Source organism: Papio anubis, chromosome 1 (assembly GCF_008728515.1).
Source record: "Papio anubis isolate 15944 chromosome 1, Panubis1.0, whole genome shotgun sequence".
NCBI lineage: Eukaryota > Metazoa > Chordata > Mammalia > Primates > Cercopithecidae > Papio > Papio anubis.
This window is the reverse complement of record NC_044976.1, coordinates 17,359,266-17,380,314: the sequence shown is the minus strand read 5'-3', so window position 1 is coordinate 17,380,314 and position 21,049 is coordinate 17,359,266. Positions and strand designations below refer to the sequence as shown.

At 42.1% G+C, this 21,049-nt stretch overlaps 1 protein-coding gene across 10 annotated transcripts in view; it reads left to right on the top strand.

Annotated features, from left to right (window-relative positions):
* UBR4 (ubiquitin protein ligase E3 component n-recognin 4) overlaps positions 1-21,049 on the top strand; it is a 139,984-nt gene that overhangs the window by 74,920 nt on the left and 44,015 nt on the right. For all 10 annotated transcript variants that reach the window (XM_021942792.2, XM_003891221.5, XM_021942877.2 and 7 more), the window contains 13 exons: positions 8,279-8,375; positions 9,031-9,138; positions 9,611-9,727; positions 10,691-10,900; positions 12,658-12,807; positions 14,279-14,506; positions 15,330-15,408; positions 15,911-16,156; positions 16,992-17,160; positions 17,650-17,794; positions 18,390-18,475; positions 19,413-19,500; positions 19,909-20,102. In XM_021942792.2, the coding sequence (XP_021798484.1) occupies positions 8,279-8,375; positions 9,031-9,138; positions 9,611-9,727; positions 10,691-10,900; positions 12,658-12,807; positions 14,279-14,506; positions 15,330-15,408; positions 15,911-16,156; positions 16,992-17,160; positions 17,650-17,794; positions 18,390-18,475; positions 19,413-19,500; positions 19,909-20,102 (1,917 nt within the window). The remainder of the gene's footprint in view (positions 1-8,278; positions 8,376-9,030; positions 9,139-9,610; positions 9,728-10,690; positions 10,901-12,657; positions 12,808-14,278; positions 14,507-15,329; positions 15,409-15,910; positions 16,157-16,991; positions 17,161-17,649; positions 17,795-18,389; positions 18,476-19,412; positions 19,501-19,908; positions 20,103-21,049) is intronic.

Sequence of the window (21,049 nt, the reverse complement as noted above, 5' to 3'; positions counted from 1 at the left end):
GTGAGCCCCTGTGCCTGGCCCAGAATTTTGAACTAACTGATTTCTATCAGGGAAAAAATATGGTGCCTGATGCAGTCAGGCATCAGAGACATTTAAAGGGGGCATCAAAGAGTGCCTTCCACATTCTCTATATCCTACTGCTTGAATGTAAGCCGTTTACTTCTCTGGATGAATTTCTCTGGTTCTGTTAATAGATATTTTGATAGAGTTTTTTTTTTTTTTTTTTTTGAGACGGAGTCTCGCTCTGTCACCCAGGCTGGAGTGCAGTGGCCGGATCTCAGCTCACTGCAAGCTCCGCCTCCCGGGTTCACGCCATTCTCCGGCCTCAGCCTCCCGACTAGCTGGGACTACAGGCGCCCGCCACCTCGCCCGGCTAGTTTTTTGTATTTCTTAATAGAGATGGGGTTTCACCGTGTTAGCCAGGATGGTCTCGATCTCCTGACCTCGTGATCCGCCCGTCTCGGCCTCCCAAAGTGCTGGGATTACAGGCTTGAGCCACCGCGCCCGGCCTTGATAGAGTTTTTAAAAAATCTCCTAATATTTTTCTTAATGTGATTTCTAGGTTAATTCCCTTATGTTCAGTTAACTTGGTCTCTATGATTTTTTAAAAATTTACTTAAAAAATTTAAAATCCAGTCTACTTTTGTGTTCTAGTTGATATAGTTGAGTTCATTTACAATTAATGTTGATTGCTGACAGATTTGGAATGGATGTCTGCTATTACTTTGTGCTTCTTATTTGTTCTATGTGTATCCTTTTCTTTCCTTGTTGGCCTTCTTTTGAGTTGACTTGCTAATTTTTTGTTCCTGTTTTTTTCCTTTTTTCCTCCAACTCTGCAGGTTTGGAAGTTGTTTACTCTGTTTTTAATCTTTCAGTGGTTATATTATGCATTTTAACTTGCATACTTACCTTATTCAAAATGAAGTTTAACTAATAGCTACACTTTCTGAATAATATGAGGATCTTAGAAGACTTTACTCCGTCTTATCAATATAAATGATCATTTTTGTGTGTTTTAACTTTTTTAATGTCTTCTTAAAGCCTTTAGGATTTTATAGTTTATATGGTCAGTGTTTGTTGAAGTTTTACTCATATGTTTACCATTTTCTGTGCCTAACATTTCTTTATGCCTCTGAGACCTCCCATCCAGGATCATTTTTTTCCTGAACTGTATCATTTAGATTTCCCTTTAGGGAGGTTTGCTGGTTTACAATATCTCAGATTTTGTTGGTCTGGAAATATCTTTATTGAACTTACATTTGAGGATGTATTTTTGATGGGTATAAAATTTTGGGTTGGCAGCACCCCCGACCTCCCTAGTTGAAAATGGTATTCTATTATTTCCTGGCTTTTGTTATTTCCAATGAGAAATCACCTCCTATTTTAGCTGTTGCTTCTTTGAAAGTAATGTCTTTACTGCTACTTTTAAGATCTTCATTTGTCATTATTTTTGCAATTTTACCAGGATATGTGATTTATTTCTTTACATTTGTTTTGCTTAGTAGTCTTTGGGACTCTTGGATGTGTGGGCTAGTGTCTTTTATTTTGGAAAAATCTCATCTATTAATCTTATCAGATATTCTTTTTGTCTTATTTTCTGTTATTTCTCTTTCTGGGATTTCAGTTAAATAGATGTTAGACCATCATATTCTCTTCTTCATGTCTCTTAAAATCTCTTTTTCTTTTGTGTTCCTTGTGCTTATTATAAATTTCTTGATCTATTTGAGTAGCATTAAAAAACATCAAATAAATAGCAATAAATTAGAAAGATATGTAAGACTTCTATTCTGAACACTGCACAATCTCAGAGAAGTTAAAGACCTAAATAAATGAAGAGCTACATTTATGGATTGAAATATGTTTATGGATTGAAAGACTCATTGTGAAGATAATTGTCTTCAAATTGATATAGAGCCGTATAATCCTAGTCATAAATTTTGGCTGGAGTTACGTGTTAAAATTGACAAGTTGATACAAACATTTATGTGGATTAGCCAAGGCAATATTGAAGAAAATTCATAAAGTTAGAGGACTTTATAGAATTATAACTTATTATAAAGCTACGGTAATTAAGACAATGTGATAATGGTATGAAGATAGACAAATAGATTGGTGGAATGGGCTGGAGTTCAGAAACAGCTTCACATATACCTGGTCATCTGATTTGTAACAAAGGTGACACTTATGTACAATGGGGGAAAGGAGGGTTTTTTTCGATAAATAATAATGGGTCAGCTGGAAGTGCACATAGAATAAAATAAACCTTGACCTGATCTTATATGCAAAAATCAACTGAATTATAGATGTAAATGCAAAGGGTAACACCTTCTTACTTTTAAGACAAAATGTCTTCATAACTTGGCTTTGGTGAAGATTTATTGAATAGGACACAAAAGCATTAAAAGGAAAACAAATGTATAAACTGGATTATATTCTCAGCAGCTATTCATTTTCTCCTCCCCTCTTCTCAGTGTTAAGGTTTCAGTTAGGTAGTTTTTCTTTTAGGCTCCTAGGCTAGAGTGGGGCGGGAGGTGCAGGTGCAGGGAAGAGTGTGAAGGGAAGTCATTTATTACTGTTTACTTTTAAAGTGAGGGTGTAGCCTTCTGTGGTTCTTCTATGAGGTTCTCTTTGAAGACCTTCCCTACTGTCCACAGAGGAGGTCTAAAGAAAAAAAAAATGAAAACCTTCCCCACTTAAGGAAGATCCTCTGCTTTTATTTCTATTCTAAATGCCCTGCGAGGTCCTGGCAACCAGAGGGTCAAGTTGCCTTCAGAACATCTTGGCCTTAACTTGTCAAATTTCAAAATTCCCTAAAATCTGTCTCTGAGTTCTGCTTACATCTTTGGCTTAATAACTTGTTAATTGCTAGTGAGCTCATTATTACTTTTATTTTGACTTTGTATCTGATCATCTTTCTTAGTTCACTTATTCTTGTTGTTTCTTGTTTTCTTTTCTTTTAAGACAGTCCTACTTGCCCAGGCTGGTGTGCACAATCATAGATAGCTCACTGCAACCTTGAATGCCTAGGCTCAAGGAATCCTCCTGCCTCAGCTGTCTGAGTAACTAGGCACATGCCAGCATGCCCAGCTGTTTGTATTTATTTATTTATTTTTGAGACGGAGTCTCACTCTGTTTCCCAGGCTGGTATGCAGTGGCACAATCAAAGCACCTTGCAACCTCAAATGCCTAGGCTCAAGGAATCCTCCTGCCTGAGTAGCTAGGTGCATGCAACCATGCCCAGCTGTTTTTAATTTTTTTTTTTTTGAGACAGAGGTTGGAGTGTCTTGCCCAGGCTGGAGTGCAGTGGTACAATCTCGGCTCACTGCAACCTCCACTTTCCAGGTTCAAGCGATTCTCATGCCTCAGCCTCCTGAGTAGCTGGGATTACAGGCATGTGCCACCACACCTGGCACCCAGCTAATTTTTGTATTTTTAGTAGAGACAGAGTTTCATCATGTTGGCCAGCTGGTCTCAAACTCCCGACCTCAGGTGATCCACCCACCTTGGCCTCCCAAAGTACTGGGATAACAGGTGTGAGCCACCGTACCCGGCCTAGTATTTATTTATTTATTTATTTTATTTATTTATTTTTTTGTTGAAACAGCATCTCGCTATTGCCCAAGCTGGTCTTGAGCTCCTGGACTCAAGTGATCTTCCTTCCTCAGCCTCCCAGTGTTGGGATTACAGGTGTGAGCCACTGCACCCAGCTCACTTATTTATTCTAATGATAGATTTTAGTGGATTTTCTGCGTCCACAATCTTATCACCTGCAAATAACAGTTTAACTTTTTTCATTCCAATCTTCGTACCTTTTAATTTTCTTTTCTTGTCTTATTTCATTAGCTAGGGCCTCTTGTACAATGTTGAAAGAAGTGGTGATGATGAACATTATCTCATTCCCAAACTCAGGGTGAAAAGGTTCAATACTTTCTCATTAAGTGTGATGTTAGCGCAAGGGTTTTTGATGGATATTTATCAGATTAAGGAAATTTTGTTCCTAGTTTGCTGGAAGATTTTTATCTTAAATGGGTTTTTCAAGATTTCCAGTTTCTTGTGTTTCATGTATTGAATCACTTATATGGTTTTTCTTTATTTTATTTAAGTTTATAGATTACATTAATTGATTTTTCTATTATTAAACCTATTTAGTCATGGTGTGTTATCCTTTATATCACGTGACCTGATTTGCTAATTTTTAGTTTAGGCTTATCATTTTTCTTTGAGATGTCTTTGTCAGGGATTGATATTCACCTTATTCTGGCGTCATAAAATAAGTCAGGGCATGATCCCCTTTTCTCTTGCTCTAGAAGAGTTTGTATAAGATTAGTGTTCTTTCTTTCATAAATTCTTAGAGAAATTCACCAGTGAAGTCATCTGAGTCTGGACTTTATGTAAGGGAAGATTTAAAATTAGGTTTATTCTTTAAATGCTAGAGAATTATTTTTATTTATTTTGGTTTCAATTTTGGTATATTGTATTTTAAAAGGAATTTGTTGATTTTATTAAAGTTGTCAGTTTTACTGGCATAAACCTGTTCATATTTTTTTTTTTCCTCATCTTTTTAATGTCTTGACAATCTGTAGTGATTTGCCTTTTTTCATTTCTGACAATGGTGACTTATTCTTTGTCAGTCTTGCTAGGAGTTATCAACTTTATTTGAAAGAACTGGCTTTTGGTTCTGGTTTTTTTCTGTTGTATGTCTGCTTTCTATTTTATTCCTGCTTTTTATTATTTCCTTTCTTTTGCTATTTACCATTTTTTACTATTTTTTTGTTGTTGTTCTATTGTTCCTGTTCTATCTCTGGCTCATGAGATACAAACCTAAATCATTTAATCATATGTATTTTAAACCTACTTTAAAAATACATATTCGGCTAGGTGCGGTGGCTCACGCCTGTAATCCCATCATTTTGGGAGGCCGAGGTGGGCTGATCACTTGAGGCCAGGAGTTCAAAACCAGCCTGGCCAACAAAGCAAAACCCTGTCTCTACTAAAGATATAAAAATTAGCCTTGCATGGTGGAGTGCACCTGTAATCCCGGCTACTTGGGAGGCTGAGATAGGAGAATTGCTTGAACGTGGGAGGCGGAGGTTGCTATGAGCCGAGATCATGCCACTGTACTCCAGCCTGGGTGACAGAGTGAGATACCATCTCAAACAAACAAACAAACAAAAAAAACCAACCATATTTGAAACAACGTATTTTTTCTAAAATTCCATCTTAATCTTGCTTTGGCTGCAGCTCACATATTTTGATAATGTTGTGTTTTGATAATGTATTTTCAGTGCTGTTCAATTCAAATTGTTTTCTATATTCTGTTGTAATTTAGTCTTTGGCCCATAGGATATTTAAAAGTATGTTACTAAATTTCTAAACATTTGGGAATTTTCTATTTATCTTTTTGTTATTGGTTTATAGTTTAATTTTACCATGGTTGGGAACATGCCGGGTGATTGTAGATTTTTTTGTTTGTTTGTTTTTTGAGACGTAGTTTCACTCTTGTTGCCCAGGCTGGAGTGCATTGGCATGATCTTGGCTCACTGCAACCTCTGCCTCCCAGGTTCAAGTGATTCTCCTGCCTCAGCCTCCCAAGTAGCTAGGATTACAGGCATGTGTGACCACGCCCGGCTAATTTTGTATTTTTAGTAGAGATGGGGTTTCTCCATGTTGGTCAGGTTGGTCTTGAACTTTTGACCTCAGATGATCCGCCCACCTCGGCCTCACAAAGTGCTGGGATTACAGGCATGAACCAGGTGGATTGTAGATTTTTTTTTAAAATCTCTTGAGACTCATCACTGCTTCTAAAATGGTGTTATATCTTCTTAGGATTTTCATTTGTTTTTAGGAAGAGGGTGAATTTAGGTAACCTAGCCATATTGACAATGGAATTCTCTATAGTGGTTTTAAGTTAACCTTTTTTCATGAATAAGTTTATTAAATAATTGGTTAATGAATTATTTAAAAATTTTTTGGTTTTATTTTCTGTCTTTGCTTAGTTGAAACATGAATTATTTTAAATAAAACAGAATTTTACTTTAAGTCACTAAAGAAAAGGAAACTGCAGTTTTTGGTGCTGTGTTTACTTTTTTTTTTTTTTTTTTTTTAAGTTTTAGGAGTACTGTGTAAGAGTTTGAAAATAGGTTGGGCCTGGTGGCTTATACTTGTAATCCCAGCACTTTGGGAGGCTGAAGTGGGACGATCGCTTGAGCCCAGGAGTTTGAGATCAGCCTGGGCAACACAGGGAGACCCTGTCTCTACAAAAAATAAAAAAATTAGCTGGGCATGATGGCATGCGCCAGTGGTACCAGCTACTCAGGATCCTGAGGTGGAAGGATCTCTTGAGTCCAGGAAGTCAAGACTGCACTGAGCTGTGATTATGCCACTGCACTCCAGCCTGGGCAACAGGGTGTCCTAGGCTCAGAAAACAAAATGAATGAATGAATGATGTTTGAAAATATTCTGCTGTGATCTTGGTCCAAGTCTAGACTCTGCTCATTTTGTTGACTTTTTCTTCATGTGTGTATATTTGCGTGTATGGTCTCCAAATCTGAAGATATTAATCCATCTCAAAACAAATCTGTCTTATGTTTTATGTTGAAACTGTTGAACTGCTGCTATCATCTCACCTTTCCTCACTTGTACCTGGTCCATCTTTGAACAATTCCTAAATCATTTGTAGTCCCCACCTAGCTTGGCTAATTATTAACAGACACGTGCATGGTGTTCTGAAGAACAGTTAGCTCATTCCTTTGAGTTCTTTTTAGAATCATAATAATTTATAATTCACGTAAGACCCCATACTTTCTTTCATTCATTCTTTTTTTAGAGACAGGGTCTTGCTTTGTTGTTCAGGCTGGAGTGCAGTGGCATGATCATGGCTCACTGTAACCTTGAACTCCTGGGATCAAGTGATCTTCCTGAGGCAGGACTATAGGCACATGGCACCACGTCTGGCTAATTTTTTACTTTTTTGTAGAGATGAGGTCTTGCTATGTTTCCCTGGCTGGTCTTGAACTCCTGCCTCAGCCTCCAAGTGTTGGGATTATAGACATGAGCTACCACACCCAACCCTAGACCCTGTACTTTCATCCAGACTTGTATTATTTTGAAAAGATTCTGGGCTGGGTACAGTAGCTCACTTTAGCTCTGTTGCCCAGGCTGGAGTGCAGTGGTGTGATCATAGCTCACTGCATCTTTGAATTCCTGGGCTCAACCAATCCTCCCTTCTTAGTCTCCTGAATTGCTGGAATTAGAGGCACACCATCATGCCCAGCTGTTTTCTTTAAAACAATTTTTTTGGTCCTTTTTTGTATTTAAAAAAATTTTTGTTTTTAAGAAAAGAAAAAGAAAATATTCTGGATACCTGCTAAGATATGTAACACGTGAAAATCACACATTAAAAAAAAAAAATAGGCGTGTGGTTTCTTACAAATAATCTCTAAGATAAAAATGAGACAAGGACCATTTACTAATTATGAAAGTGAATCCATTGATTTATTCAGCAACTATATTCTTAATCTGTATGAGATTGTGTATTAGGGGAGACTGGCAACCAAATTGTCAGCAGGACCTTAATTAATTTTCATCATCCTCTTGAATCAGCATATTAGCTAGAGATCCAGGGACACATACTTAGTACAGAAGGTCAGCTGTATATCTGCAGATGAAGGCTAGGTAATGGCCAATTGATTATATGGGAAAACTCATGGGTCCAGTAGGAGAGTGTGACGTTGAAACAGAATATTGTATTAGGAAGATGGTGGACAAGGTGTGAGACAGTAGAGCAGTGACTGGACTTTATAAGAATTTGGGAAACGTGAGAAAGAAAGGGCTGGGCCACTGCAGCTGGGTGATACAGAATTTGTATATAGAAGAATTCTAGAAAATAATGTCTGGAGGCACAATAGGGCCGCATACTAGAAAAAAGCCATAAATCTTGCAGTTGGAGCTTTGGCTTTGAAACTGAGAACTACCAGGGCCTGGAGGCTTGGGAAATACTTTGAACTTTCCTGTAGTAGGATTTCTTTCAGTGCCATCAGTTGTATTTTGGAATAGTTTTGCTTTCTTTTAACAGAGTGAGATCTCTCCTTCTGTGTTGCTGACTGGCATACCAAGTAGGCAGTTCTTAACTTTTTTTTTTTTTAATGCTGGAGATTGTTCCTAAGCATTAGGCTTCTTGTTGACCTTGGTAGCAGGGTTGGAGTGGGAAGGGAACTATATTCAGCTGGTTTCTGTTGGAGTACAGCTCATGTTTTCTATCTTTTCCTCACCCTTTTAGGCTGCACATGGTCCGTCTAATGCTGTTGGAGAGATTACTGCAGACCCTGCCTCAGTTACGCAACGTTGGGGGTGTCCGGGCCATCCCGTACATGCAGGTATCTCTTAGCTCACCTGGGTCTCTTGTCAGGTCATGATTGGACTACCCTTAAGCATGCCCGCATCTCTGTTGCAGAGGACCTGGAAGCCTTTGTTTGGTGTTAGGCCACAGAATAATGCAATTTAATTTTTGAGCTACAAATTATAGCTCTTCATTTTATAAATGAGAAGGCTAAGGGTCAGAGAATTTTTTCAGTGCGCAAGTTCTTCCAGGTAGTTATTGACAGAGCCGGTGCAAAGCCCGCTCCTGAGATTCTGAGTCTCTAGTTTCTTCGTTGATATTAGTGGGCTAATAGCTGTTCTTCCACTCACTAGCTGTCTTCCTCAGATTCAAAACTGTTCTTTAATTCTTAGTTCAGTGTACCACCTTTTCTCAAGCTGCTTTGCTTGGATATAATATAGGTTAGTCCATTAATTTTACAAACTTTTTACAAAACATTTTTTGTAACGTCACGTGTGGCATATATCAGAATTTGACTTTTCTGACTCTGAACACTGAAGCTTTGGATACTGGGAATTTAGAACGCTGTAATGGATTACAGTTATGATTGATAGGGATGTCAGGAAGATGAGAGTTTCTTCTGAAACACCCCGTATTTCGAGTCGTTCTTCTTTAGGAAATTGGGTTTTGTGTTTTCTCTCTTTGACTTCTAGGTCATTCTAATGCTCACTACAGATCTGGATGGAGAAGATGAGAAAGATAAGGGGGCCCTAGATAACCTGCTCTCCCAGCTTATTGCTGAGTTGGGTATGGATAAAAAGGTAAAATCTGAGAGGCAATCTGTGTGAGAAACAGGATTGGCTGAGATACTTCCTCAGGTTCCCATTTGTTTCATAGAGCAACTTCACCTCATTTTAAGGGGTAACCATCCACTGAGGGCTCCAGTTCTGTTGAGTCAACAGAAGTGTATTCAGGGTCTGCTTTGGCCCGAGCATAGTTTTGGACTCTGAGCATAGTTGAGGGCAAAGATGAAGTTCTTACCCTCATGGACCTTTAGTGCTCAGTGAGGTGAAAACACCAAATTAGTTGTTCATATCTTAATATGACCTCCTAAGTGTATCGGGCTCTGGGTACCCCATGTATAGTCCATGGATATACTGGGGGTTGTTTTGTGTCTGATTCAATCTAAGGAACACTTTAGGGCTGATGGGCTTGATTTGAAGGGATCTTGTTCAGAGGATGCCTCAAGCATCAAGTAAGTAGAGGTTTCTGGGCTTATGCTTTGGCCTGCAGGATGTCTCCAAGAAGAATGAGCGCAGCGCCCTGAATGAAGTCCATCTGGTAGTAATGAGACTCCTGAGTGTCTTCATGTCCCGCACCAAATCTGGATCCAAGTCTTCCATATGTGAGGTATTTTTGCTTTGGGTTTATGGGTTTGGGGAAAGGTAAGAGGATTGTCTGGGTAGTGCTAGGGCCAGCGCAGGGGTGCTAGTCCTCTGTAAGAATAAAGCCATTGTTCCCTGAGGGGAGTAAGATTCTAAGCTGTCACCTTTTCAAGAGCAGAACCTCCACCTTTTTCTGAATCCCTTCCAACCCTAGTCTTTGCTAACAGTCCCTCCAATGGAGGGGTTAAAGGGTTTGGAAGTCCCATTATTGAAAAGCAGGGCTCTCTTCTGCAAGGCACAGAGTGGCTAAGAGGATTCCCCCAGTGTATGTTGCTATAAGGTATGGTAATAAAGCAGAGAGAAAGCGATGTGTGTGTGGTGAAAGGAGATTAGCACAAAGCAGAGAAGGTAGAAATTGAGGCTGAACTGCATCCAATCTTAATGAGCTTAGGAGCTGTGGGGTTTGCTGGGATTTGCAAGGCTCTTCTAATGGTCTTATTTACAGTAGCTTTTCTCCTACTTTTTTATGCATGTGATCACTCACCCCCATCTCCTTTGGAAGCTGGTTCTATGGAAGACTGTATAGGGGGTGGGGTGGGGTTGTTCAGAAGTGCCTAAAATGGAAAGTTTTCTCTCTCCTTCTTGAATTGGGCTTATTTTCTAGTTGCTCACGGTAAAAGAGGAAACCCATCCCCTCCAGGGCGAAAGGTTATCTAATCTTGCCTCCCTGGCCTCTGGCACGTGTGTGTGTAGCAAGGTTAGAGTTGAGAACAGGTGTGTTTCTTTGTCTTACCATGTGGTTGTTCAAAAAAGTTCCAAAAAACCTCACAAACTTCCTTGGGGAAGTTTCAGTGCAAGAGCCTGATTCACTCACTGCCATAGAAACCAGGACTATTGTGAGTGTGTTTCCCATCCCCAACACCCACCCGGATTTCACATTGTTTTTACAAGCCATTCTTACCATCTCTGTATTTTCTCTGTCTCCCAGTCGTCTTCCCTCATCTCCAGTGCCACAGCAGCAGCTCTGCTGAGCTCTGGGGCTGTGGACTACTGCCTGCACGTGCTCAAATCACTGCTGGAATATTGGAAGAGCCAACAGAATGATGAGGAGCCTGTGGCTACCAGCCAGTTGCTGAAACCACATACTACCTCCTCCCCACCTGACATGAGCCCATTCTTTCTCCGCCAGTATGTGAAGGTGAGATATTTCCCTCATCAAAGAAACACTCGTCCTTTGTTCAGAGCACTCTTCTCTTTCCTTGAGGTGAAGAGAAGAGAGCTCAAGGGGCTGAGGGTGAAGAGCCATAGAAAGGAGCCGGTATTCCTTGGTAGGGGTTAATCTCAGCGTGACTGAATAAATGACCACTTCTCCCAACCTTCTATGGGATTCTGGTTTCTGCCTCTTTGTAAATTGGAGGATTTGAATGAAATCTCAGTTATCTCATTTCACATTAAGTTTAGAAAAAGATGAGAAGGTACAAGCTAACGTCATCAGTTGTGGGTCATGACGTGTATGTCAGATATTCCCTGTGCTGTCACCACAGAGAGGCCCTTTAACGTATTATTAAGAAGATGGGCCTCCTGATCAGATGAATCTGGGATAAGTCCCGTCTTGTGTTTTTACTTACCAGTCTTGAAGCATGGAGAAGTTCTGTCTGTCTAACCTCCCTAAGCTTCAGCTTCTACTGCTGGAAAATGAGCATGCAGATGGTATCTACTTTATAGGGCTGTTGTGAGTGTTGAATGAGGTGCCGTTTGTAAAGGACTTAGCACAGTACCTAGCATGTATCAATGCCCAGTCCGTATTAACTGCTATCACCACTCTCTTCCTCACTGCCCCCCTAGAATAGCTTTGAGTAGGGGAGAAATACAATAGGCATAGAGTGTGGATCTGACTGTGTCTTGCTGTTTTTTCATGACTCTTTGGTGGTTTTCCATAACTTATAGGCCAAAAAGTTCTGGAGGACCTAGCCACCTGCTTGACTCTCTAGCTTTGTCACCTGTTACACCTTACACGCAGCCCTGCCAGCCTGTGCATTTCCCAAGATGTGACGTGTTGCCTTTGTTCGTGCTGTCCCTTCTGGAATTCTTTCCTCTCCCTCGGCTCCCCTTTCTTCCCCTGCCTAGTGAATTCCTAACCCATCTTCAAGACTCAGCACAAGCTTTGGATCCTAGGGAAAACTTCCCTAACACACTCCCTGCCATCAAGTCTGCTCAAGAGAGCCTTGTCCTGGGTTCCCGGAGCACCCTGTGCACTCACTCACCTGTCTTCCCCTCCACACTCTCAGCAGAAACCGTATTTTATTACTGTTTACAACTCCAGTGCTTGATACAGAACCGATGAATAGCTGGGAGTTGAATATGTGAAGCACATTGTGCCCTCGAACTCTTACAGATTCTTTTTATGGGACCACACAACTTGCAGGATAGCTGTTGTTTCCACTTTCCTCACATCTCTCGTTTACCTCTGCCTTTTTGTGTTACATGAAGCCAGGAATCTTGGCCGAGTTTAGTGATCTTGACAGCCTTGGTTTATTTAACAATTTCTTGTTATCATGGGAAATTTTGGTTTTAGGGAATATAATACATCTCATAGAAGTCAGAGATCCTTACTACCTTTTTTTTTTTTTTTTTCAATTTTTTTGGTCTTTCTAGCACTCATTTTTATGTAAGCAGAGTACAGTCAACCCAGTGTCAAAAGCCATAGAGTGAAATATTAGGACTTTTAGAAGTGAGGTCTGTCTCCACTGTAACCTTTGCATGTAATTAAATTGCCCCCAGAAGCCTGGGCCTTCTGAGTTTGTAGAATAAACTGTCAGTCAGTCTTGATTCCAGCTCTGAAAGGCGCCCTTTACCACCTCCAACATGTAATATGCCTAGTGAGCCAGCGGTTTCCTAAGTGTGGTCATGGAAAATCGACAGTCACAGGTTCTCATGCAAGTTTTCTTCTCCCAGGGCCATGCTGCTGATGTGTTTGAGGCCTATACTCAGCTTCTAACAGAAATGGTGCTGAGGCTTCCGTACCAAATCAAAAAGATTGCTGACACCAATTCCCGCATCCCACCTCCTGTCTTTGACCATTCGTGGTTTTACTTTCTCTCTGAGGTAAGTGAAAGTCCCAAGCTGCTTGCTTGTTGGGCTGAGGACACATCTGCATTTGCCTCTGTGGGCCCCTTTCTTCCTCGTCCTCACTCGGTATTTCCCCTTGCAGAGTTCCTTTCTCCCTTGCAGGTCTTGGTTTGCCCTTCTGGAACATACTGTGGGTAGAACTGTAGGAGATGTGTATCAAGCAAGCCATACTTTACCTTCTGATTCTGTGTGTTGAACTCCCCCACTTGTGCTCATAATGGGCAAGTTTAATAATTTAGGTTCTGTCAGGAAAACAAAGTATACTAGTTATCTTAACAGAGAGATTTCAATATGGGAAATTGGGTGAATGCTCTTGGACAACAAAAAAGGCAAAAAGGAAACATTGAGGTAACACAGGGATAGTAACTGCCAGAAGCAGTTATCAGGAAGCGGGTGCCGTGCGGGGATGTGATGCGGGTGATTCTGGGACCAGTGAGAGAAGCTGATGATTAGAACTCATTGTGGCGGCCAGGGTTCAGGGCTGTTGCTAGGACTGCAGGGAGATGGGAAGAAACAAGCCCCTTCTTCCTCCTGCTGCCAGCGTCCCTCTCTGTTGGCAGAACCTAAGAGGGAGCCAGCTGGCAAAGAAGTAGTGCACTTGGCATAATTCTGGCCTGGGCATCACTGGGCAGTGTTGGTGGGTGGGTTGGGAACTGAGAGACAATAGCTTAATAACCTTAGTAACCAGCACAGCGACCCTGAGATAGATTAACTCTGGGAAGAATAATCTGTTAGCAAACGTCAGATGAGGATTTCGAGTTACATAGTTGTACCAACCCAAACTTTTCTTTAGCTCTTTTACTTGAAAAAGAGATTTGGAATTTTTTTTTTCTTGATAGTTTCCGTTTGGGTGGGCTGAAGTGGAGGCCAGCTTCCCTGTAGATTCCTAAGGGCACAAGGAAGATATACATGAATATTGATATTTTCCTCTGATTTCTTTCTCTCCCTTTCTTTCTCCTGGTCTCATTAAAGGATACTTAAGTTCAAGAGAGGCTGGTTTGGTCAAGAGGAAATAGCTTGGTTTGTGTTTCTCCCCAGCCCCCCGCTTTTTTTTTCCAGACTGAGTCTTGCTCTGTTGGCCCAGATTGGAGTACAGTGGCACGATCTCGGCTCACTGCAACCTCTGCCCCTTGGGTTCAACAAATTCTCCTGCCTCAGCCTCCCTAGTAGCTGGGATTACAGGCAGTGCTACCATGGCCAGCTAATTTTTGTATTGTTAGTAGAGACGGAGTTTCACCATGTTGGCCAGGCTGGTCTCAAATTCCTGACCTCAAGTGATCAGCCCACCTTGGCCTCCCAAAGTGCTAGAGTTACAGGTGTGAGCCCCCGTGCCCGGCCTCTCCCCAGCTTTTAAGAACAGTTTATTAAAACCCGGGTTGTGAGAACCACAGTTGATATACATACAGTCCCAGAGTCATTTACTCTTTATGGTGTTTTTCTCCTCAAGTACCTAATGATCCAGCAGACTCCATTTGTGCGCCGTCAAGTCCGCAAACTTCTGCTCTTCATTTGTGGATCCAAAGAGAAGTACCGCCAGCTCCGGGATTTGCACACCCTGGACTCTCATGTGCGTGGGATCAAGAAGCTGCTAGAAGAGCAGGGGATATTCCTCCGGGCAAGTGTGGTTACAGCCAGCTCAGGCTCCGCCTTGCAATATGACACACTCATCAGCCTGGTACGAGGGCTGGGACCTGGTAGGGCAGGGAGGGCGCATGTGATAAGGCTTAGCCAAGTAGGTAATAGGGCTAGAGGTAATAACGCAGGACTTTTAACTGTGTTGACAATGGCATGGTTAGGGCTGAGATGAGGGTAAATCCATAACCCCTGTCTGGGTGCTGTACCATGCGTAGTTGGCTTCAGGGTCTGGGATGTCCCCCTCAGCACTCTCGTCCCACCTGGCAGCAGTTCCTCCACTGTGAGGTGAGTGGCCTGGGCTTCTTACCAGTGCCATTTGCTTACATCCTAGCCAGAATTGACCTCTCTACGCACCTCTGGTTTTTACCCTTGAATACTAAAGAAATGATGAAGGTTCGAGTAGAAAAATGTATTACTCCCTAAAGAGAAACTGTTTGGACTTAGAGAAGTAAACTGAGTATTTTGTACGTGAAAGAACCTAGAAAGAACGTCTTTAATCTAGCTGGCTCGTGTCCTTGCTATTGTGTTTATATCAAGAAAAGTAAACTGGGTTGTAGTTTCTTAGGTTATAGTTTATCTTTTGCTGTTGCCTTTTAGAGTAGTCTGAAGGTTCCTGAAAACAGCACCTCGCGCGGGGATGGGGGTAGAACAAAGGCAGGTTCAGTAAGAGCCGGAGTGGTTGTAGCAGTGTGTGGGCCATGGTGCCAGGTTCACCAGACATCCCAGCAAGCACCTGCCTTGCTCAGAAGATCATGTTCAGCTTGTAGTCCAGAGCCAGGGAGATGGCTCCAGGCAGCAGGTGTGGTGCTTGTCTGGGCAGCATGGTGGAGTTACTCCTTTCCCACGGTTGGCTCCTATTTCAGATGGAGCACCTGAAAGCCTGTGCAGAGATTGCCGCCCAGCGAACCATCAACTGGCAGAAATTCTGCATCAAAGATGACTGTAAGCAATGCTGCTCCTTTTGATTGCTGTTATTCATTCATTCAGGAACTATTAAGGCCTACTATATGCCAAGCCCTGAACTGGATGCTGGAGATATAGCTATGAACAAGATACACAGACTAGACAGAACTCTGCCTAGCAAAGAAGACAAGTAAAAATCTAAAAAAGTGGTGAGGGCTGGTAGTCAAAGTTTGGGGTGCTGTGGAAGCACAAAGTAGGAGTCTCTGACCTCCAGGTAGTGGCAGTAAAGCCAAAGAGGAGTAGGTGGAGTCTAGAGAACCCCTTATTCAAAGGAGCAGGGGCCTCTGGTCAGTGTGTAGTTATAATACTTTTCAGAGATTTCCACAGAAAGTATAACTTCTTCACAATGTCCAGCAGAGAGGACATGGCAAAGAAAGCTGGTGAGAACAGGCAGTCTCAGCTGTAGGGGGACGTTGCTTTGGTTCTTGTGAGTCTGGTCGGGGTCATCTCAGAGCTGAGCCACTGTCTCCTCTGCTTGCAGCCGTCCTGTACTTCCTCCTCCAAGTCAGTTTCCTCGTGGACGAGGGCGTGTCCCCAGTGCTGCTGCAACTGCTCTCCTGTGCTCTGTGTGGCAGCAAAGTGCTCGCTGCACTGGCAGCCTCTTCGGGATCCTCCAGTGCTTCTTCCTCCTCAGCCCCTGTGGCTGCCAGTTCTGGACAAGCCACAACACAGTCCAAGTCTTCCACTAAGAAGAGCAAGAAAGAAGAAAAAGAAAAGGAGAAAGATGGTAAGGGTCACCCTCTTGTCATTGTGACCACAGTGGTGTGTGTAAATCTCTCTTGGAGCACCTGGTTTGTTCTGTTGCAAAAGGTCTTTTAATCCTGATTTACAGGGGACCTAAGGCCCAAATGTTCTCTAGTGTCTACTTTCGGTCTCATGTTCAATTATACCGACGTGACACCTTAAACAGCATGACTTCTCATACCAAGTGACAATAATAAGAAAAGTCAAAGTGTACTGAATATTTTTAGTAGGCCAAATTTCTTATTCTGTGAAATAACAGCTTCTCTGTGGAGCTCCCATCAGAGTTAAGTGAAATGTTACTGAGTACATTGGTAAATGCTCAGTAAATGTTAGCTCTCTTAGCTGATCCTCACTGTCAGCTGCACTGCTTTCCATGGTCCTTGGAGACCTGAGATCGGTGATCAGGGTTGAGACCAGTGGTGGTGGTTCACATTCCCCTAGTTAATGGTCGCACATCTCTGTGCAGGCCTATTGGAAGCTCTCGAAAGGAAGTTCCTCCTCCAGTGTCACTGTATTTGTTCAGTGCCAGCTTACATAGCACTTTATCCTGTGGTTTTTCAGTGTCATGATTGTATGTCTTGTCTGGAAGGCGGTTGTGCTCACCACTGCATCCCCAGTGCTGCATGTATGTCTCATTTGGGGCTGACCTGTTTGTCCCCCAGTGAACAACTCAAAATTGTTTTGCAGAATATCAGCATTCAGTAGAAACTTTTAGAAATGGACAGAGTTCCTTCCTTCCCCATTTGGTAGCCCAGGCCTTAGGACCCTAGAGGACTTCTTCCTACTCTTCAGCCCTCAGTCCTGTCCTAATCTTACAGGTGAGAGCTCTGGCAGCCAGGAGGACCAGCTGTGCACAGCTCTGGTGAACCAGCTGAACAAATTTGCCGATAAGGAAACCTTGATCCAGTTCCTGCGTTGTTTCCTGTTGGAGTCCAATTCTTCCTCGGTGCGCTGGCAGGCCCACTGTCTGACGCTGCACATCTACAGGTAGGGCCAGGGCTGGGTTTGGCAGATCTGCAAGGGTCTGAGGCCAGGGTGCGTAACGCAGTTCTGTTTTGGTTTTCAGTTACATACAGTCACAGAGTCAGTAGTTAGCCTGAATCTTCTTGTGCTTTAGAGATTTCTTCATCTTTGTCTGCTTTTTAGCCATTAAACTGATGTCATAGGCAGGAGAGGATCTGTTTTCTACTCAGAAGGCTATATTTCTGGGTTTGTAACATGACTGAGCTTGACTCTGTAGGCTAAAAAAGCTCAGTTTCTGCTCTGGAGTACGTTGGGTGATGGGTAGAGGCAGCAAATGACTATGCTGCATCTGGTAGGATTGATTGTCAAAAGAGAAACAAAACTGTTCAAACTTAACCCATAATTGTGGGGAAATAGATACATTTATAAAAACAATACCAGGGCCTCAGTGATGAACACAGGTGCCTCAGGGTTTTCTGCTGCTTGGTAACATGAGCTGTCATATATCTACAGAAATTCCAGCAAATCTCAGCAGGAGCTCCTGCTAGATCTGATGTGGTCCATCTGGCCAGAACTCCCAGCCTATGGTCGTAAGGCTGCCCAGTTTGTGGACCTACTAGGATATTTCTCCCTGAAAACGCCACAAACGGAGAAGAAGGTAACAATTGCTTTATGGTCAGAGAGGCCAACTTGCCATATTTAGCCTTTTTTCTCTTGAGTTAAGAATATTATGAGCAACCCAGATTCAGGGAGTCCATATACAAAATCTCTTTTAAATATATCCAATTTTGCATTTCTTGTCAAGCACTTGTAATATGTCTGTGATGTAGACAGTATACACTAGCAAATCTGACTTAACATAGGAAGTAGGTCAAGGTCAAGTGGGGAAAGAAGATAGAACTCATTACAGTTCCTTGGAAAAGCAAGTGCTCCTGGTTTTGCTGGTAGCTCTGATTACATACCAGAAAATGTTTCTGCAATTAGCTAACCTTTATGGCTTCTCCATAAGAATAAAAATGATCTTCCTCCATCAGGTTGGAAAAGCGTACCACCTATCACTAAAGCTCGTGGAAACTTCTAAAGGAGATAGAATCCATTTAAATGATTGAAATTAGGCCCAGCTTTGTATGATTCTGACTGAGAAGTCTGGTACGTCTAGGGCAGTATTCAGCTAGAATGCAGAAGACAAAAGTCTTTTCCAATAAGACTTCCCCTTGGGCTTTAACTTGTTTCTTTACTGAATTCTCTTTCAGTTGAAGGAGTATTCACAGAAGGCTGTGGAGATTCTGCGGACTCAAAACCATATTCTTACCAACCACCCCAACTCGAACATTTATAAGTGAGCTTTATTTTGCTTTCTACCTTTGGGAAGCTCAGTCAGCTTTCTGAGGAGTTATTTGAATGTTGATAGGCTCTTACATAGGAATTGGCAAGCCCCTGAGAGAAGAGTCAATCTGCCTAGTTGAGATTCCAGTCCCCTCCATGTAGCCCAGGGTCTTGCACATAGAAGGTACTCAAAATGTCATTGCTGTGTTCAGGGTTTGCTGAATAGTAATGTAGAAAGGTTTGTATAGCCTGAGCAACATAGTGAGACTTCATCTCTACAAAAAATTTTTAAAAAATTAGCCAGGCGTGGTGGCATGTACCTGTGGTCCCAGCTGCTAGGGAGGCTAAGGCAGGAGGATGGCTTGGGCCCAGAAGTTCAAGGGTGCAATGAACTGTGAGCCAAGCCACTGCACTCCAGCCTAGGTGACAGAGTGAGACCCTGTTTCAAAAAAAAAAAGGTCTTTAGTTTCAAGGGTTTAAGTTAAATAGGATAAAACAAATCTAAAGAAAATGTCTTCCTTTTTTAAAAAAACTTTTATAAGAGGATATTGGTTAAATTGACAGTGCATTATTTCTGTGGTTTAGTAGTGACTGTTCTTTAAAAAAAAAAACAAAACTTTATTGAGATCATTTATGTGTTCACCTATTTTAAATGTACAGTTCAATGATTTTTAGTAAATTTAATTGTGACTCTTGAGTCAAATTTTACTACTTTTTAGAATTCCTCTGAAGGATAGATCAAAGATTAGAAAACATTAAGGTCAGTTAGTTGAAATTTCTTTCCTGTGACTTCGTAATCCTATTGGGATTTCTCCTGTGTCCTTGAGTTCTCATTAGAGTGGGGCTCACTTTGGGGGGCATTGAGCCATGGCTTTCTCATGATTTTTTTGTGAAGCTCAGTGCTTCCTAAGATGAAAATTTATTCATGCTAAGACTGCTTTCTTCCTTAGCACTTTGTCTGGCTTAGTGGAGTTTGATGGCTATTACCTGGAGAGTGATCCCTGCCTGGTGTGTAATAATCCGGAAGTACCGTTCTGTGTAAGTAACGTCTGTACATGGACAGTCCTGAGGCCTATAGGTCCAGTGGGATTCTTGTTTCCAGAGATGGATCATTATCACATAGATGTTCCTCTCCTAATGGTTGGTCACCAATAGTAGGAATTTTTATCTGCCACATTTATTACCTTAAATAGAAACTTGGCTGGGTGCAGTGGCTCAAGCCTATAATCCCAGCACTTTGGGAGGCTAAGATGGGAGGATCCCCTGAGCCCAGGAGTTTGAGACCAGCCTGGGCAAGATGGTGAGACCGCATCTCTACAAAATATTTTTTAAAAAATTAAATAGAAACTTCATCTTGTGGATGAAGAGTGGGTTACATTGATGAATTTTTTAAAAGGCAGTATGTGTCTTGAACTAATACCATGTTTTGTGAACTCTTGTATTTAGTATATCAAGCTGTCTTCCATTAAAGTGGACACGCGGTACACCACCACCCAGCAGGTTGTGAAGCTCATTGGCAGTCACACCATCAGCAAAGTGACAGTGAAAATCGGGGATCTGAAACGGACCAAGATGGTGCGGACCATCAACCTGTATTATAATAACCGAACCGTGCAGGCCATCGTGGAGTTGAAAAACAAGTACGGACTTTTTAGGCCTCGGGAGGGGCAGCAGGTCTGTAAGGCTCAAGCTCAGTTGCTGCCTTTGGTTCCTGGAATGGAGTAAGGCAGCACATCCCTAGAGGCCTAGTGCATCCTCTTGGCCACTCCATTCATGACTGAAGGGCAAAAGTGAAACAACAGTTCTAAGGATGTTGACAAAGATTATTTCTAAATTAGTCCAGTGGAGCCATAGGGGTCTGTGGAAGCTCCTCAACAGCCTGCCTAGGGAGGGGAAGCTGAGTGAGGGGACCTCCAGGCTTCTCATGCCCATTTTAACTATTCTTATGTAAAGTTCTAGTCTTAGATAAAACCTTCTGTATTGGGAAGTAATTGTCATTTCTTGGATGAAGACAGCTGTGCTCTTGCTCATAGGGCAGGAAGTTATTTCTCAAGAAGCTTCTTTAGTACACACACTCTTCAATTTCTGCATAGTGCCTTTCCTCTATATCTGCTGATACTGGATCTTCCTAGCCCATGTATCCCAGTGACTGAATGTCGTATATAGGCCAAGAGAGGCACTCACATGGGTTATAGTGTTGACTTTCACAGAGACAGGTCACCTTTTGTTGAACTCTCAGGCATTGCTACTGGATGGAGAACACAGGTCGATGCTATTTGAATAGTAAGACTTACAGAGCTGTTCTGCACACAGGATGGAAGTATTGCTGTTACTCCAAGAGGCAGAATAAGGCTTGTGTACCACAGCAGCATGTGGCCGTGAAGGCTGCCTAGGGAGGTTTCTCTTCTCGCCTTGAAAAGCCTAGTTTCACCTTGGTGACCTGAAAGTAGATGCTGCGCATTAGGATGACCCATTCCTCTCCAGAGGAGGTGGGTTTGATTTTTCATTGTGTGGAGTCAGCAGAGCTGCTGGTAGACTATTTGAGTTCAGATCCCAGCTCTGCTGCGTAGCTCTGTGACCTTGGAGA